Source organism: Cuculus canorus, chromosome 21 (assembly GCF_017976375.1).
Source record: "Cuculus canorus isolate bCucCan1 chromosome 21, bCucCan1.pri, whole genome shotgun sequence".
Classification (NCBI taxonomy): domain Eukaryota; kingdom Metazoa; phylum Chordata; class Aves; order Cuculiformes; family Cuculidae; genus Cuculus; species Cuculus canorus.
In genome coordinates this window covers 1,297,058-1,315,531 of record NC_071421.1, presented here as the reverse complement: position 1 = coordinate 1,315,531, position 18,474 = coordinate 1,297,058, and the positions used below count along the sequence as shown (strand labels likewise).

At 46.2% G+C, this 18,474-nt stretch overlaps 1 protein-coding gene across 1 annotated transcript; it reads right to left on the bottom strand.

Moving 5' to 3' along the window:
- Positions 1–13,305: 13,305 nt before the first annotated feature.
- On the bottom strand, positions 13,306–18,329 carry B3GALT6 (beta-1,3-galactosyltransferase 6). The gene has a single exon (XM_054086078.1). It carries the CDS (start codon positions 17,932–17,934, stop codon positions 16,906–16,908), a length of 1,029 nt encoding a protein of 342 aa, XP_053942053.1. The 5' UTR covers positions 17,935–18,329; the 3' UTR covers positions 13,306–16,905.
- Positions 18,330–18,474: the final 145 nt, after the last annotated feature.

The window sequence follows — 18,474 nt, the reverse complement described above, 5'->3', positions numbered from 1 at the left end:
GAATCCGATTGATCTCCTCCTTGGTGTTTAATCACAGTCCTTCCCTTTTGAAAAGCCTTCCTGCCATACCTTGTGGGTCTGTGCGCCGTTAAAGGGATGTCTTTGCAAACAGAATTTTGTGCTGTAGTTAGATTTAAACCTGTGTAATTTTTTATTCCTCCGTGTCTGCTCATGAGCTGGAACCGAGAGTAAACCTGTTGCAAATTAAAAACACACTAGTGCCCTCGTATGTGAGAACTGTGCAGTACTGGCTGTGCAGGGGGAACCTCCAGCAAGATTTTACGGGGTTTTATTTCTCAGCATGGTCTTGTTGTTAAGGCTTCTTTTTCATCGCCCAAATTCCTGTCCCTTACACCCCTCTTCCTCTTATATTTTAAATGTGAAGTGTTTATTTCTGTGCTCTCTGCAGTGATGAATCTAAACAATAAGGAGCTGAATGCTTTATGCTTCAACTTTGGGAAACTCTTCAGCAGCAGCCACGGGCTTCCACCGCTCTGCTGTAGTTAGAATCAGAGAATGGTTTGGGTTGGAAGGGATCTTAAAGCCCATCCAGTTCCACCCCTGCCATGGACAGGGACACCTCCCACTGGATCAGGGGCTCCAAGCCCCATCCAGCCTGGCCTGGAACCCCTCCAGGGATGGGGCAGCCACAGCTTCCCTGGGCCACAGCCTCCCTGCTCTCATAGTGAAGAAAGTTGGGCAGATGTTATCTTGTCCCCTCTTTGATTGTAGCTCTCATAACTGCAATGACACAGAAAAAGCGGTCGTTCTTGAGTACTGTGTTTTGTTGTGGGTATGAGTTTTCTTGTGGGCTCTCGAAACCCAGCGGGCAGCACCAGTGCTATTCCACCCTTCCCCTCGAGCCTCTGTCCCTGCGCAGAGCGTGCTGCGGCGGAGCTGGGGACTCAAAACCACAGATGAGAGTAGGAAATGAATGTAGAAATCGGAACATTACCATGGCGCCCGCTAGCAGTGCCATACCAGACAGAGGACACTGCCTGCCGCTGTCTCACCCCTAAACCCCTCTGGATGGGGTTTATATTACTGCTGGAAGGTTCTCCGGCTTGGCCTCTGGATCCACCTCTGCAGAAGGTTTGGCTGAGTGGCCTTATAGAATTTGAGAGGGAAATAGCAGGCTAGGTTTGATGACTGCAAGATGATACTCTTTCATGCTCTCTGTTGTTTTATAACTCTTGCGAGTTAGTACACAGGAGAAAAAAATCAATTGGTTCCATTTAATGCATTAGAGTTTCTCAAGGAATCGCTCAGACTGCAAAGCAGATCAATCGCTTCTGCCTCTTGGCGGAGGAAATCCTAAATCAAATACTGATCTATTCCTTCAGCACCCGAACTCCTTTTGTTAACAAATTATTTCTTCTCAACAATGGCCCCTTGGACAACCACGCGCTTTCTTGCAAAACCCATTTTTGCCCAGCACACCAAGTGACAAAATTTCTCTTCTTTTACTCCCAATTACTAAATTTCATGGCTCTCCAGCAGGCTTTGGCTCAGCTAAGAAAGACCCACGTGCCAGCTGTAGTGAGCGGAGCGAGCGTGATGTGAGGCTGATGAAATGGCACACAACCCAATGGACTGAGAAGCGCCTTCTACCAGTAAGTACTGAGTTCAGATCCACGTTGGAATACTGGGCAGCCAGTGGGAAGGGAGAGAATGGGTTTGGTTCAGCCTGCAATGAGCAATTGCATTTTGCTTGCCGGTGGCCTCGGCAAAGCCCAGCAGGTTTGGACGGGCTCTAAGCATTGTGTCAGCATTATTGCAGGGTGAACGGGGCACGCAGAAAGAGCTTTGTTAAAGGCTGCCATCTCTCAGCATGTTGCAGAGCAAAGGGACAGAGTAGAGAAGGTAAATGACATCTGTGGTGGCTTCCTCGCCACCCTGTGCCTTGAGCCAGCAGAGAACACAAGGCGCTCAGTCCCCTGAGAAGGAGCAATCGGTCAGTTTGCCAGCAGTGGTCAGCAAGCACTGTTGTGGCTGGCATTGTGGTGGGGGGTCGTGGTGCCTGGGGGGGCTCAGTCCTGCAGGGAGCAGAGCAAGACCCTAAGGACCATCACGTTCACTGCAGCCTTAAGGCCAGGAGAGCCCTCAGTCCCTGGCAGGATTCGGCCTAGTAGCTATCCAGGCTGACCTGGGATGCAATTCCCCGCTCTGTGATGAATGTCCCAGCCCTCTGTGGGTTGGGCTCTGAACATTGCTGTAACATTGTCTTTGTTGGTTTAATTTTCTAATAACATATTTCACCAAGCAATGCAGCCAGACTGGAGCCATAACCCAGAACAGCAGCTGGCATGAAAAACTCTACTGTATTTCTGACACTGGGGTCTTTTATAGCCAGGCTATGATGGTTTCAGCACCAGTGCAATTGCAACCAAGTATTAAATATCCCAATTAGCGCAATTCACAGTTATCGACAACACTGTTTTCTTTCCAACATTCCCCAAGGACAAGAAAATGTTCTGTGTGAATCTGAGAGCATCAGAAAGAGGAGGCATTCCTCAGTAGGATGCTGCAGTGTTTAACGTGGATCTCCAGAGCTGATCAGGGGCTGAGGAGAGGCGACACATCAGCTTTCTTAGGGAGAGAAGGTAAAATAGACTCAACAGCCTTAATCTAAGAGGGCCTTAATCTAAGAGCCATTTAAGAGGGGCATCTCTGTAGCAACAGGCATGGTAGCAAATGGCATTTGTAGGACTCTTGCCTGCAGAGAAGAGCTGAGAAATGAGGAGACAGTGGGCCTGAACTAGAATACATTCACCCAGTAGAAGTCTGTGTCATAGGATCACAGAGTGGTTTGGGTTGGAAGGGACCTTAAAGATCATCCAGTTCCGGATCCAGGGACATCTTCCACTGGATTAGGGAAAAACAGCCCCTCCCCAGCTTTTCTGGAGTCCCCTTCAGCACTGGAAGCTGCTCTGAGGTACCCCCAGGGTCTTCTCCAGACTGAACAACCCCGACTCTCTCAGCCTCTCACATCAGTATTTGCACAAGCCTCCAAACACGGGCATTTATTGTGCATTTGCTCCTGCTTTGTGGAAATAAGGAGATGAACACTCTTAAAGATACTTTCTGTAGTCATAAAATGTTCAAAGGCAAAGCCCAATAATATTGAAAATATTTCCCCAGTTTAAACTGTAAATGCAGATGCATTTCTGGCCATGCTTTTATGGGCTCTATTCCCTGCCAGACTTGAGCTACCAGCTTCAGTTTGTGGTTACGACCCAATGCAGCTACAATAAAATGCCGTTTGCTCAAGATAATTCCACTAGATTTCTCTAGATTTCAGCCCTCAAAAAGAGGGGACAAAGAAATTCCTCAATTTCCTTCCCTCTGTCTAATATCATTCACAAATCAGGGCACGATCCTCCAAATGCAGATGTGTGCACTCATGGTTAATGCAGCCACGTGCGCTCATGGTGCAGGATCGACTTCAGCAGGGTTGACTCCAGAGGATCAATGATTACTAAATGATCATTTTATCCCAATTACCACCTTTACTTTTTCTGCTTCTTGCCCTGTAAAGCCAGAGGGAAACAACACAGCTGGAGAACGCCGCTGGATTTCACGAGTTAAAAAAAATGACAGTTAAAAAAAATCATAACTGCCTTTTAAATAAACACCAGAGTTACTGATCCAGTTGTTTATGACTCTCTGTTCCAGCCCATTTCACTGACAAAAGCCAAGTGAAATCAGTGTTTGATGCCTGAAAAGAAATGGAAAGCCATCAGCCTGACATGAAAGGGGAAGCAGCGAAGTAAACAAACTCTGATTACATAGAAGAGATTGCGTGTTTGCTTAGAAAGAAATCGGTGAATCACAGGTTGGTTTCAGTCAGGAAAAAAAAAGAACATGTTCTGAATAATTCAAGGAATGGGGATGTTAGGACACCGTCTGATGGGCAGTCAAAGGAGATAGATGTCACAGCAGCCTGGGGACGATTGTGAAAATACAGCTCAGTTCTTTGATTTTGCTCCTGATTGCCATGTGAGGCAGTTCCTCGTGGTCTGTTAACTTTTGGGACGAGGAGTTGGAGCTGATTAACTTGAGTTCAGCACGGTCCTATACCAGAGTCAGGGCAATCCCGAACACGGTTACCGGCCGGGTGGAGAATGGATAGGGAGCAGCCCTAAAAGAGAAGGATTTGGGGGTGCCGGTGGGTGAAAATCTCAACTTGAGCCAGCAGGTGTGCTTGCAGCCCAGGAAGTCAATCATATCCTGGGCTGCATCCAGAGAAGTTTGCACAGCAGGGAGAGGGAGGGGATCGCCCCCTCTGCTCCACTCTGGTGAAACCTCACCTGAAGCCCTGCATTGGAGTTCTGGAGCCCTCAGCACAAGATGTGGATCTGTTAGAGTGAGTCCAGAAGACGCCACAAAGATGATCAGAAGGCTGGAGCACCTCCTGTACGAGGACAGAGAGAGTTGGGGCTGTTCAGCCTGGAGAAGAGAAGGCTGCGAGGAGACCTTAGAGCAGCTTCCAGTACTTAAAGTGGCTCCAGGAAAGCTGGGGAGGGGCTCTGGATCAGGGAGTGCAGGGATAGGGTGATGGAGAATGGTTTTAAACTGAAAGAGGGGAGATTGAGATGAGAGAGTAGGAAGAAATGTTTTCCTGTGAGGATGGGGAGGCCCTGGCCCAGGCTGTATTCCCCAATCAAGGATCTGCAGCCACTTCCAACCTGCTCCTGGCTTGCGCCTGTTCTTTTGCAAGGGGTTCTTCAAAGCTGCACTTCCCATGCCATGAAGGAATCCCTGGTCAATATGAACCCTAGCTTGAACATGGAAAGGGAATGCAGTGGGAGGAAAGGAAAGTATGGCCTTTGATCTCTTATTTCATCTGGAAGGCATTGAGAGCCAAATGCTTTTGAATAAACAAACCGTCAGTGGTAGGGAGCGAACAGATCCACATGGACTGGGTGGGGTGCTCTCTGCACGAGCCGATGTGGAACTGATGTAAAGCAAGTGATGGGATGTTTCCTAAGCATTTCCCTGCATGGTGATGTAATCTCTCATTTGTCATGTGCCCTGGCTAAGGCTGATCTCTACACATGCCAAGGATGAGTGGAGGCAGACTTGCAGTCAATCCTAGGATAATTAACTTTGGAACAGACCCCTGGAGGTCTCTAGTTTGACCTACCGCTCGAAGTGGGGGCAACTTTGGGGGCACACCAGGTTACCGTGGGCTTTATCCAGTTGGATTTTGAAAACCTCCATAGTTGGAGACTGCACAGCCTCTCTGGGCGAGCAGTTCCAGTCACTGACTGTTCAAATGATGAAAAACGTTTCTTTCAATCCAATCTGAACCTCTCCTATTTCAATGTGCCTATTGTCTCTTGTCCTCCTGCCCCAGAGAAGGACAAGACGTACAGGCCATACGTGTCCTCCTGCCTTCCGCAGGCTCCCACCCCTCACGCCAGAGCGACTCCCTGGGCTAACCATGGCTCTGGGTTGTGCCCTTCTCTTTTCCAAAAACAAATGGAGCAGAGCGCTGTTGCTGGTAATGAAGATAAAGTTCCTCTTATCACAGCTGGAATCAAAATCAAGGTCATTTTACCCCTTCAAGTTCCTCCTTTTCATCTCGATCCTTCCCCAAACAGGCATCTGTCTCTTCTTTAGTGACCCCAGTGTTTAGGACAACCGGGACAGCACATCCCTGCCCAGTGGCTGGTCCCACCCAGTTGCAATATTTATGTATTTCTTGCTGTCTCTTGCTCTTTGGGATCCTGCAGCTTCACTGCATTTCATTTGTCTCAGGTTTTAGAATTTATTTCAGTGACTCCAGCCCTGATGTCTGAATCTGGCTGAAAATAGTAACTCAGTCTGATCTTATCTGCAGCTATTAGAGACCTCAATTATATCCTCCTGGGACTATCCTTTACTCCTAAGAAATTAGATCTTGGGTATTGTTTTCTTACCCCTCTTCTTGTCCTCATAAACCTTCCAGCTATGGGTTTTGCTTTGATGAAGCTTTTCAGGAGCTGGATTGGACTTTGTACAGAGTGTAAAGTAATCAGGCACTTCCCTGGGTCTGGCCACGCCTGGCTCCCCAGGGCCTTTGATGGCTTTTCTTCTCAATGCCCTGGGAAGAAGTATAATTATTATTAATTTACAGAGGAAAAAACCAAGGCACAGAGTAGTAATTAGTTTTATTTTAAGAATTATTTCCAATGGATTCTGTTGGGATGATGGATACGCAGCGCATTAAGAAATCGGGGAGCTGCAGCCCATGGTTTGTCTCGCCTGTCCGTGGCTGCGGACTAATCTGATGGTCACTTCCATGAGTCCTGACTGCAATTAATTGGTCAGTTCCTCCTTTATAATAAAAAAGTGCCTCGCAGCTGCATAAACCAACATCCAGCATTAATATCCTACTGCTCCAGCACTCAAGGGAAGACGTTACTTTGCATTTCCAGGAGAGAGAGGGTTCTGGGAGTAACTGCATCTTCTAGTGCTTTAAATCTGGAGATGTGGAGAGTTCACAGTGTATGGCCAGTAACTCTCCTCCCTTTCACCAGTGCCAGTGCCTCTCGCTGGGACACCCCTTTGCCACTCTTCTTGAAGGAATCTCTCCTCTCTGTCTCCCTCCAGCCTCCCACTGCCATGGTGAGCCATCCGTTCTTGCTGCTACAAGGCAAGAAGAAGCAGCTGAGAGACCCACCACCCTGAAAACCTTTGCAGAAGTGTGCCAGAAGGCAGTCAGAGAAGGAAGATGAAACTCCACCACACATCTCGCAAGCCAGGAGTCTCTAGGAAATCGGGGATTAAGAATGATAAAGAAAGATTGTGCACAGTGACTCGTATTTGGGAAAATCATAGAACTGCAGAATGCTTTGCGTTTGAAGGGACCATTACAGCTCACCCAGTCCAACTGCCTTGCAGGAGCAGGGACATCTTCAGCCAGATCAGATTGCTCTGAGCCTCATCCACCTTGAACTTAAATGTTTCCGAGGATGAGGCCTTCAACATCTTCATAGGAAAAATATTTCTTCCTTACGTCCAGCCTAAATCTACCTTCCCGTAGTTTAAGACCGTTCCTTCCTGTCTTGTCTCTGCACTCCCAGATCAAGAGCCCCTGCCCATCCTTCCCCTTTCAGTGCTGGAAGCTGCTCTAGGGTCTCCCCGGAGCCTTCTCTTCTCCAGGCTGAACAACCCCAACTCTCTCAGCCTGTCCTCGCACAGGAGGTGCTCCAGCCCTCAGATCATCTTCGTGGCCTCCTCTAGACCTGCTCTAACAGGTCGATGTCTTCCCTGTGCTGACGGCCCCAGAGCTGGATGCAGGACTCCAAGTGAGGTCTCACTTCCTTGTATGGCTGAAGATCCTCCTAATGCTCTTTGCAGCCAAACTGAGCGAGATTCATCTTTCGGAAGGGACAGAGCACAGCATCTGCGGAGAAGCCACTTGCTAGGGACTGTGAGCGACCAGCTCCAAATCAGGGCAGAGACAGCTGAGAAAATTACCCAAACAAGTGTGTGATGTGTAAACATCTAAGGAACTGCAAAAAGATACTGAAATTCTTGTAAGTCTGGGTCAGCTCCTGGCCTCTTTGGTCTTAGCAGAGCCATCGATTCAGGCCTGGGGCTCAACATGGCACATTTCTAGGGGTGGTTTTCCAGTGTATAGAACGCTTGTTTTATTGAGGTCAAGGCATGGAAAGTCAGACAAATATATTAGACAAGATAACATCGGAAAGATTAGACCCAAACCTCCAGTTCTTAGCACCTCAGTTGCTGGTATGTTTGCAATCAAGATCTACTATCTCTGGCTTGAGTCCTTCCCTAAAGTAAATATATTAAGTAAATATTTGTAACTCTTGTGGCTAGAATCTGTTCTGGATAAATGTTTTTGTAGTGTCTTGTGCTCTGATGCTTCAAAGCCAACTGGAGCTATTTGGCATCATCCCAAATCAAGTGATTACTGGCAACAACAGCAGCATTTTCCTTTATTTAAAGAAGGCAGTGTTATTAATTTTCCAGACCCGTCTGTTGCTTATGGATGGTGCACTTTGCACTGGAGGCTCTTTGCGTGGAGCTTCTCTACTTGTCCAGCACTTTAGATTTCATTGCTGTGCATCAGCCTGCTGCCTGGAAAACAAACAGATGCTGTAACAGGACTCGCGCTCCCTGGATCTTGGCTGTGAAGCAAAGCAGGGAATGAAATGGACCACCAAAAGGTGGGGCTTGTGGCCTTCAATGACTTGATGTTCTTCTTCTGCCAACTTGCTAAAGCGTGCTGCTCTGCCGGGCAGGGGCTGTTGCTTTGGAGTCTCCAGAAATCTGGGCCAGAGCAATCACCAAGCAGTGGGCAGTAGGGGGTTGGATGTGTGGGCTTGTGGCTTTTTGAGTTTTCATCAAGACGTGAATCAGTGTCTAGGTTTTTCCACATTTTTTTCCCATATTTTCACTGAAACCAATAACAAACCAAAAAAAAAGAGAAATAGGAGAGGATGTGGAAAGTAGTTTGGATTTTATGCAATGCTTGTGACCTGGGTCTAGAAACAGAAGGCAGCTTGACAACAGTGCTGGAATAAGGCTGGAGCACTCCATACTCACTATAGCATCAAGAAGTATTCCTGCGTGTATAGAAACCCTGGCTGATCCGAGCAGGACCAGGCTAGAACCCTGCTGGGCCCCGGGCGTGGAGCTCTGCCACGGCTCCGCTTTGCCTGGCGTGCTCTAGAGGTCACATAGCCGAGCAGTAGCTTAGGTGTGTTCGGAGACAGGGTCTGATTCCCTGAGCTGCCCCAAATTTCCCTGGAAATACTGTTGGACTCACAAGGGAATTGTTTTATCGAGTGGGTGCTATTCAGAATTAATAAAGCCTTTGGAATCTGGCTCAGAACAAGTATTTATTTCCGTAAGGATTGATAAGCCATTCCTTACCCTTGCTCTCACAAAATTCTTTTTAACACTCCCTAAATTTCAGCATCAAATGCCCCATGAATGTTTCCAGCACAGATAATGAGTAATTCATTCCCTATCTCAGAAAAGACTCACCTGAGAAGCTCCCATATTCAATCACTGTGTTGATAATTTTGAATAAGTTTCATTTCTACATCTCCTTTAATCAATCAAGAAGTTCAAGGAGGAGTTGCACATGGACATTTTTTGGACCTGAATTCCTTTTGAATATTTTGGGGGAGAGTTTACCTTATAAAAACTCGTTTTGAGCCTCAAATCAATTGTATTTTCAGCTGATAAAACCACAGAAAAACTTGATTGGGGATGGAGGGCAGGAGGACTGGGGGCTTTGGTTTGTTTTGACTTATTCCTTAAAAAACGTCCACTTCATTGGAAAACTATTTCTCTTCCACCTGCCAGCCTTCCCCCCAACAACAACAACACACTTTGATGTAAATTTTTTGGCCAGTTTAACCACAAACATACATAGACATGAAAAAGTCATCTGAAGATTTTTGGCACATCACAGCTGCGTGGTTTTTTCCCATAACAGACACAGTTTGTCCATAATCCCAAGTTATTGGAGCTCCCAAGGGGTGTCTCAAATTCTTTGCTTTCCAGTACCTGGAGGGGCTACAAGAAAGCTGAGGGGGGGCTGTTCATAAATGCTTGTGGGGATAGGGCGAGGGGCAATGGGGATAAACTGGAGAGGGGCAGATTTAGACTGGACATAAGGAGGAATTTCTTCACTGTGAGGGTGGGGAGGCACTGGAACAGGTTGCCCAGGGGATTTGTGGCTGCCCCATCCCTGGAGGGGTTCAAGGCCAGGTTGGATGGAGCACCTGATCCCGTGGGAGGTGTGGGTGGGGTGGGACTGGATGGGGTTTAAGGTCCATTCCAACCCAAACTATTCCATGATTCAATATCAGACTGACAAAATCCTGGCTCGTAATTTTTAATTGATTTGCTTTCCCCACTTTGGGGGGGCTCTGTGGGCTTCTACAAAGGTCTGTCTTTAACATTTGGGTGTGCATTATCAATCATTAATTCCATGGAACAATACGTTGGCTCCACCCTCAATCATTCCTTCTGAACCCATTTAAGAGTTGGAAAACTTCCTCCCTTTTCTCCCTGATCACCCATTGGAGCCTGTGTTAAACAACAGATATAATTAGATTTTGGTCATAAACAACTGTCTTCTGATGCTTCTTAGGCTGCAGCTTTAAAAGCCCTTCTTATACCCAAGGAACACATCCCGTTAGGTGCTCCTAAAGGCACACAGGGACATCTAGTGACTAAGCTGTATAGGACAAGTAAACCGAGTTCCAAAGAGCAGCCCTCGCTTCGATATCCAATCTGAAAGGGGTTTTTTTAATGATTTATTTGAAAAAAATAGAAGAAAACTCGTATTTTAAGTCTTTGTAGCAAAGATGCAAAAAAAGTGAGCTCATTATACATATGGGAAAGATTTTAATGTATATTAAAATGCATTTTTTAAAAGAACTGGAGTCCATAGTTTGATTGTTATCAGGGAAAACAGAAGGAGAACAGCCACGTGGGGATGTCCCTTTAAAACAGTTGGGCCTAATCCTAACCTGCAGTTGATTTGTTGCTTCCCTGAGGTCACTGATTGACCTCTTTGTAAAAAGCGGGAAGAAGAGGTCTGTGGCTTTTTTGGTGTGGAGTGTTTAGGCTGTGCTCATGGACATCATCCGTAGAAGCCACGTTGGGTAGGTTGATTTTATTTGCCACCTTCCTAGGAAAAAAAAAAGGTGAGGTAGATGACCTGAAAGGATTGTTCTGGCTCTTGGGTAGACGGTCTTTAAACAGTGCCCCGATAACAGCAGCTGGGCTGCTGCAAAAGAGGGTGGGTTTGGATTTAGAGGAGATGTAATATATTGCTTGTCTATTCCGGAGACCTGTGTTACGGAAGCTATGTTGAGTATTTGATGTTGTAGGTTAACTGCAAACCTTCAGCTGATGTGACCCATTCAGCTGAATCGTGCTTGCTTCTCTTTGGATTGATAACCCCAGCACTTGATGAAAAGCCATCTAAAGAGCTAATGTTTTAGACTTAGAGGCTGCCACTTACCCTTGTAACTCCTCGACAGTCTGCTGAGAGTGCCCCGAGCACCTCCCGTACGAGGACAGGCTGCGAGCTGGGGCTGCTCACCCTGGAGAGGAGAAGGCTCCAGGGAGACCTTCCAGTCCCTGAAGAGGCTATGAGAGAGCTGGGGAGGGGCTGTTCACAAAGGCTTGTGGGGACAGGATGAGAGGGAATGGGTATGAACTGGAAAGGAGGAGGTTTAGGCTACACCTAAGAAAGAATTTCTTCACTATGAGGGTGGTGAGGCCCTGGAACAGGTCACCCAGGGAAGCCGTGGCTGCCCCATCCCTGGAGGGGTTCCAGGCCAGGTTGGATGGGGCTTGGAGCCCCTGATCCAGTGGGAGGTGTCCCTGCAGGGGGGTTGGAACTGGATGATCTTTAAGGTCTCTTCCAACTCAAACCATTCTCTGATTCGATGATCCAGGAACACTGAGAACCAGCACACTTAGGATCGAAAGTAACAACTCTGTCTTTCTCGGAGTCACCTTGTGCTTCTGCGTACAAATAGATTGGTTTATTTCACTAAAACCAGAGGTGTTTCTCTGGGCTAGAGCTCAAAATGCAGCAGCAGCAAGAACCCGCTCATTTTGAAGGGCACCGACTACTCACCTCATCAGCAGAAAGTCTGAGCTATTTTAAACTGCTCAGAGTGCTGAAATCATTGGAACAGATGTTGGAATGAAAATATTTTCAAGTCTCTGGCAGAATTTTGCTAATGTTCGGAGTTTTTAACACAAAACTGGGCTGTAGCCAATGGTGTTCATGGATGTCTGACTGCTTTATAGTTTAAGTCACCCCCCTTTCTTGCTACCAGTGTAACAGGAGGATGAACAGGTACCTGTATTTCTGTACAGGTGTGCACCCCAGCAGCATTCCTTGCCCCTCGCCACTTCGGGGTTCTGGCATGCTGATCAGACATTCTTACTGATCTGAACAGCTTTTTTTGTACAATTGCTGAAGACTGAGCAATCTTCTGTGCCCCTCAGTACCATAATACAAGGAAAATAACCACACTTGTACCTTTTCATCCATAAAACAAGCAATCAGCCATACAGCAAAAGTCTTTTATTAAAAATCACAGCACACAGATCCTTTGGCCAGTGAAGGCATACAGAAAGGACATAAATACATATACAATACGCTTACGCAATTGCCAAGAGTTTTCACCATCACAGATAGCTTCAGGCTTCTAGCAGTTTATTCCCTATATAAATGCTGAGCAAATAAACTGTGTGCCACAGCCCTGCCCCAAAGGGTAAAGACACGTGGCTGCCAAAAAATGGGCAATTTCATTGATTTCCTTGTTTAAAACATACCCAGCAGAGCACCCCACACAAACTCCGTTTCATAAAGGCACACTATGCAGTATCCTTCAGCTCCAGGTAGGCTACAAGGAACAGACTGATCCAAGTTTTACTAGACATTACCTAGTCTGTATTAGAAAGTAATAACTGCCATATTATGTTGGCATATAGTTCCAGTTCCAAGGTAGAAGCACGCCTTACACAGGTACGTGTAGCGACAGATTTGCATCTTGCAGGCAGCATGTTCTAAATGAAATATATAACAGTGTAGGTGTTGACAGTCTGTCAAGCGATCAGCAATACCGAAAACATGTTTCAGCTCTGATGCTGGAGCAGAGCTGAACAGAAACGAGCAGAAATGGAGCTCTTGATCACCTTCCTGCGCTGCTGGGCTTTTAATCAAATCTGCAAAGCTAACACCTTGGCCCCAAACACATCAGTGTGAACAGATATGAAATCCAAACCTAAATGCCCCCAAATGAGACATTTCAACTAGAGAAAATGTAACATTTTGTCAAAAGTACCAGACAGAACAGCTGCATTTGAGCAAACCTCACATGAACAAGGTGAGGCATTCAGAGAAGTAAGTTTGCGGTTACAGGAATAATAATTTTGAAGTTGGGTTTGTTTTTATAAATCTTGACCTGACTACAGGAATTTTTGAAGACTTTTTTTTTTTAAGTTGAACTGTTAGTTTATTTAGTATGGAAATTAATGTTTTAGCTACTTATTTTTATACACTAAAGTAATAAGTCATGTTGCACATAATTAAAAACTCAGTGGAAAATAAAATCAACCTTCTAGTTGAGTCTAAGCCATTGTCAGCTTTAAATATTTCAGTCTCGAGTCTTAAATGTGATCATGGAGAGGAGAGATCATGAACAATTAATTTCTCTACTATTTGTTAGCTTGTGTAGAAAGCTAAATGCCTTCTTTTAAAATTATTTCTTACATTACATCTGTAAATAATAAGAGCTTAGTACCCACTTAGCGGTAGTCTAGAACGGATGCCAACCTAAGCTTAGTCTTGACACAGTTGCCTACCTTCTAGCGCATAATGCACTGATATCTAGGAAAGCTGACATGATAATTTTTCCCCATACTAACAATAATAAAACCGCCAAGTATATATGAAGGGAAAACTTAGAAACCAGCAGAAACACTGTTAAAAAAAAAGAAAAAGCCAGACATATTTTCTAGTGGGACACGGCAGGAGGTTGGAATTGGATGGGCTTTAAGGTCCCTTCCAAACAAAACCATTCTACGATATCACTAAGTTACTGTCACTAAGAAAGGCTACAAAAAAGAAGATAAATCTGTTCCTGGATAACTTTTCTTTCACCAAGGCCAACCCCAAGACCTTCCCACTGCAATATAGCTGCTATAAAGACCAAAACCTGCTTATTTCTCAGCAGCAAGTAAACACCCTCTGAAATGCTGGATCCCTGAAGTTGGGACTTTCAAGGGAGACAAAGATTGTATCCTGGTTTTCAAGCATAAAACCACCATATACCAAATTGCTGAGATGATGTCAGGAAATGTGGAACCTGGTCCTGCACAGGTTTGCCAGATGGCCCTTAGTTACTGCTTTTGAAATATTCAACTCAAGTGTGGTTCAAAATGTGCTTTATATTTCGCTTCAGAAAAAGTGGGCTCAAAAATTAATTTGGGACTAAAACTAGTGAGACACTCATGCAACACACGGATGTTTGATTAGTCAAAATAGCCTTAATAGTCTTTCATATGCAAATTCTTTCTAGGAAAAGATAAAAAGAATCTTGTACCAGTTAATGTTTTTATGGCTTTTTCTGCACAACATGTGGAATGCCTGCTCTCTCCCAAATGATTCAAATTGCTTTTAAAACACCAAAGAAGTCTAAGAATCTACCAGTTAACTGGGATTGAAATCTGTGTGCTCTATTTGCAGTAGTGGGGTATCAACTAAACAAGGTGAAACCACAGACCACAGGGCAAGACTCTGTCCATCTTTCTCTGTCGATCTGTTTTGCAATGAGAGCAACACATGGGAAACCCCAACCAGACACTCGGGGAAGAAATGCTTCAAGAGAATTTAACTATTAAACATCTATATGAGTAATGTTTTCCATCAGGTTAATATCAGGGGGAGATCCAGCATTTCTCTGCCATTAGTTTTGCTTGCAATGAAAAACAGTTGTTTTGGGAGTGGGGATGGAGGTTTGCAGGCAGGGAGAGTCAAAGTCACCAATGTAAACAGCTCCCGTGAGCACAGTTATCGAGAGGAATGGATAAACGGCACAGTCTTACTAGTCAGAGAGACATGCAGCAGATATTTGATCTGTAGTTCAGATCTCGGTACTTTAAATAATGGCTTGTACACCGATAACTTCAAGCACTGCTTGATATGTAATTCTCATGGACATTATACAATACCTCCTTAAACAAATTTAAAATTACATTTATCTATCTTATTTTTCCTATACATAACACAGTTTCAATAATTATAAATAAATACTCACATTACAAGCATTTAATCACATATATACACACAATAGTACTGAATGCCAAATGGCAAAGAGATATTTTTAAAACTCTAAAACCAATTTAGATCTCCGTATCGTTGTTAAACTCCTGTTTTGGAACAGTATACCTTGCTGTAACGCACCTCTGCCTACCTGTCAATACATAAGCGTGCACTAGAATAGACACGTGCTAAAATAACTTATTTTTTCAGTAACTTAATTTAGCTTTGCTTTTAGAAGGAAGTCAAAGATTTGTTCAAATTCTCAAAGCAGAGCATTATCAACCTCTGCAGTAGACTTTGCTTAATCCTCAATTATTTAATCAAAACAAGAATAATGAAAAAACCCATACTCGATCCCTTTGGTATGAATTGCTAACTTATTTAGGGATTAAAAATACAGGTATTGGCACCCTTTTGTTTTTCTTTGCAATTTGTCTCTTCCTGCCGGTGGGAACGGACACTGACCTAGGGAGAGGAGGGAATGAAACTGTATGAAAGTGCAGTGTGCATAAACTGTAAAACTGATAATTAACAACGCCCTCTAGGCATGAAAATAAAAACTCAGCGTATACTGAAAGATCTGTAGCTGACACAGGTTACTGAAGGCAGTAACTCTGCATTAGTACTGGAAAAGAATGTGTTTCTGCTATTAAAGCACCTGACATTAAAAAATGCTTGAATTAGAGGCTTCCCTAAAGGTCTGAAGATAAATACCATGGTGAAATTGTGTAAGTAATCTGTTCTACAGCCAAAAAAGTCCTGTCTGCGTTTGCAATTCAATACTGCATCTGATGCTGACAAGCTCTGTCAGTTATAGGATTATTTGTAGTGTAGACAGGGCTAAGGGGAATAATCCCATTTATTGACACATTGCTTGAGCAATTAACTTAGATCTCCTGTAAAATTCTTTGTAGTTCCACTATAAGTTGCTACTGGAGAGGAGGGAAATCCACACAATCTGGCTTCTGGCATGTAAACGTGACTGTGAGAGACTGGTCCCCCTGGGTTGTAAGGTAGCTCCTGAAGAGACAAGGTTGTCTTCAAACAGGAATTTGTGCAGGGCAGAGCGAATCTATTCCTCTTGGCTGCCTACAGAGTTTACTTTCTTAGCTGAGGTACCCACGTTCGAGCACTCTTGTTTGAACTCCAAAACTTCCACTGACCTAATCCTGCTAATTTACATTTTACAGAAGTAATCCAGAATAATATAAATCTGAAGCCTACAACACATGACCTTGTAGGAGTCAGTGAGATCGCTCAATGTTAGGAGGGAAACGTTTCTTCATACGCAGTGTGCTTGGAGGATAAGCTAAGAACACCAAGGCTACCTTTGTAGCATAACTACTTGCCCCCAAAATAAGATAATAAATTCTGTATCTGTCAAATACCATAACTCATCCACCTTTCTAAATGTAGACTTACTCTGTAGCTGCCTGATAATTTATGTACATGTCTTTAAAACAACAAAAAGCTGAGACAACTTGCACAGGTCTAATAATTCCATTCTTGTCAGAGTACTCCCTAAAAAACTCTTCCTCCTCTTTCACAAATATCCTAGGCAAAATCGTTCCCTTTACTTGACTGCTTGTGTCAATATTCAGCCACCTGTTCCCACTGGCAACAGCAACTGATTTGCAGCCCCATTAGAATCTCTAAACCTTGCCAAACTGACACTTGTTCCTTGCCAAGAAATAAACAGCAGATGCTAGTTTTACAATCTTATAGACAGCATAAAGCCTTTAGTAAATAAATCTTGAAATCTGTTAAAAATCTTCTGGCAATTTTTCATCCAAGTTCTCTCTCCCAAATTTCCTGTACTCTCTGTATTTTGCAACCTATTGTTTGCCTTCAATCCTGTCTTATGAGCCTTCCCATGCTTTTTTGTCATCTATTTCTCTTGTTTGAACACCTCTACATCATGTCACATCAGTAGCTTTTAAGAGTTTCAGGGTTTCATTGATTGTGACATAATGAATCGTGCAAAATCTTTTGAGTAATTTAAGCCCTAGTTACCAGGACTCTCCCCCAACAGTAACCAAGCTCAGAGAGTCCATCAGCATTCTGCCTTTTCCTTCCTCAGACTTTCACGGGATGCCATCCTTCCTTTGGCAACACTGGGAAGGAGGCACCCCCCAGTCATACATGTAGGAAAGCCTGAGCTTAACCTCCTCCTTACAGAGCTTTCCTTCTTTAGCCAGGGTCTGGTGCTTTTCCAGCATGTCCTCAATGCTTTGCTTATGAGTTACTATGTACTTATTGTTGCAGCCCCGTGATTTATACTCAGTGTCAAAGCGAGGGTCGTGCACTCTCTTGACATCGATGGGCGCGAGCCACACGCCCAGAGAGACATCTTCGCTCTGCCACATGTTCAGATAGTCTCTGCTAAGGCGCAAATAGTGCACCAGATCTGCAGAAATCACATACCCACCACCAAGAGCGTACGGCAGATAGTAGTCACAGAGCACCCAGGCGCTCTCTTTCCATTTGCCACCAGATTTCACACGACCGCGGCCAGAAAAGAAACCCCAATAGAGGCGACGCGGCTCCTTGGCTCTCAGCTCTTCCACAAGCACATCCAAGCGTACAAAGGTATCGTCGTCAGCTTTCAGGGCAAACTGGAAGTCCAGGTGCAGATCCAGCCAGATGTACGTGGCCAGGACTTTAGCAGTCAGGTTCTCATAGGAATCCCGCAGCTCTGGCAGGAGAAGGAGGTCTTTGTGCCGGCTCTGCTCCAGCTCCAGGCTCCGCAGCTCCTCAGCACTGAGCCCCCCAGTGCCAATGACGAAGCGGCTCCAGATGTCGTGGTGAGGGGGGTGCCCGGCAGCCGACAGCCACGTGCTGCGGATGATGCTGCGCCGCTCGCTGTACTTGGGGCCACTGGTGATGAGCACGGCGAGGAAGGCGCTGTCCTGAGGGGAGGCTGCGGGGGCCGGCGGGGCTCCCCGCAGCGGCAGGGCGGCGGGCTGGTGGTGCGGGAGCCCGCGGGCGGCTGGCAGCGGCCGCAGCCCCTCAGAGGTGCACTTGGCCAGGTACAGTAGGACCACGGCGAAGAGGGACAGGCCGCCCAGACCCAGGGCCGTCTTGTGGCGGCACAGCAGCCGCAGCAGCTTCATGGCTGCGGGGCGAGCGGGGCCTCGACGGGGCGAGCGGGGCCTCGACGGGGCGAGCGGGGCCTCGACGGGGCGAGCGGGGCCCCCTCAGGCCCCGCCCTCCCGGGTTTAGGCGGGAACGCCTTACGGCGTCCGACAGGGGTCAAGATGCGTGCAGGAACGCCTTACGGCATCCGAGAGGGGACAAGCTTCCTGCGGGAACGCTCACCAAGCTTCGCCGTCCCTCAAAGGCGGTTTCATGCCTCCTCCCTTTCCTCGGGGAAGCGGCGGCTCGGGCCGCGGAGGGAAAAGGAAAGGAGAGGTCCCGTCTCTGCCTACCGGCCAAGCCTGCAATGAGCATACCAACCGCCGCTCCGCTCTCCGCCGGCCTCGCGGGGAAAGGGGCGGGAGGCGGGGCCGCGCGCCAGCACCACGTGACCGCGGACGGCGGCGTCCCGCGGCGGCCATCTTGCGGCGGGGAACGAGAAGCCCGAGCGCGGCCATTTTGGTTGCGGGCGCGCAATGCCGTACCCGCGTTTCTTTTCGCTCAGGGCAAGGAAAGCG

What these genes read in the sequence shown, in the direction of transcription:
- B3GALT6 (XM_054086078.1), bottom strand. Translation starts at nt 17,934, where the DNA reads ATGAAGCTGCTGCGGCTGCTGTGCCGCCACAAGACGGCCCTGGGTCTG.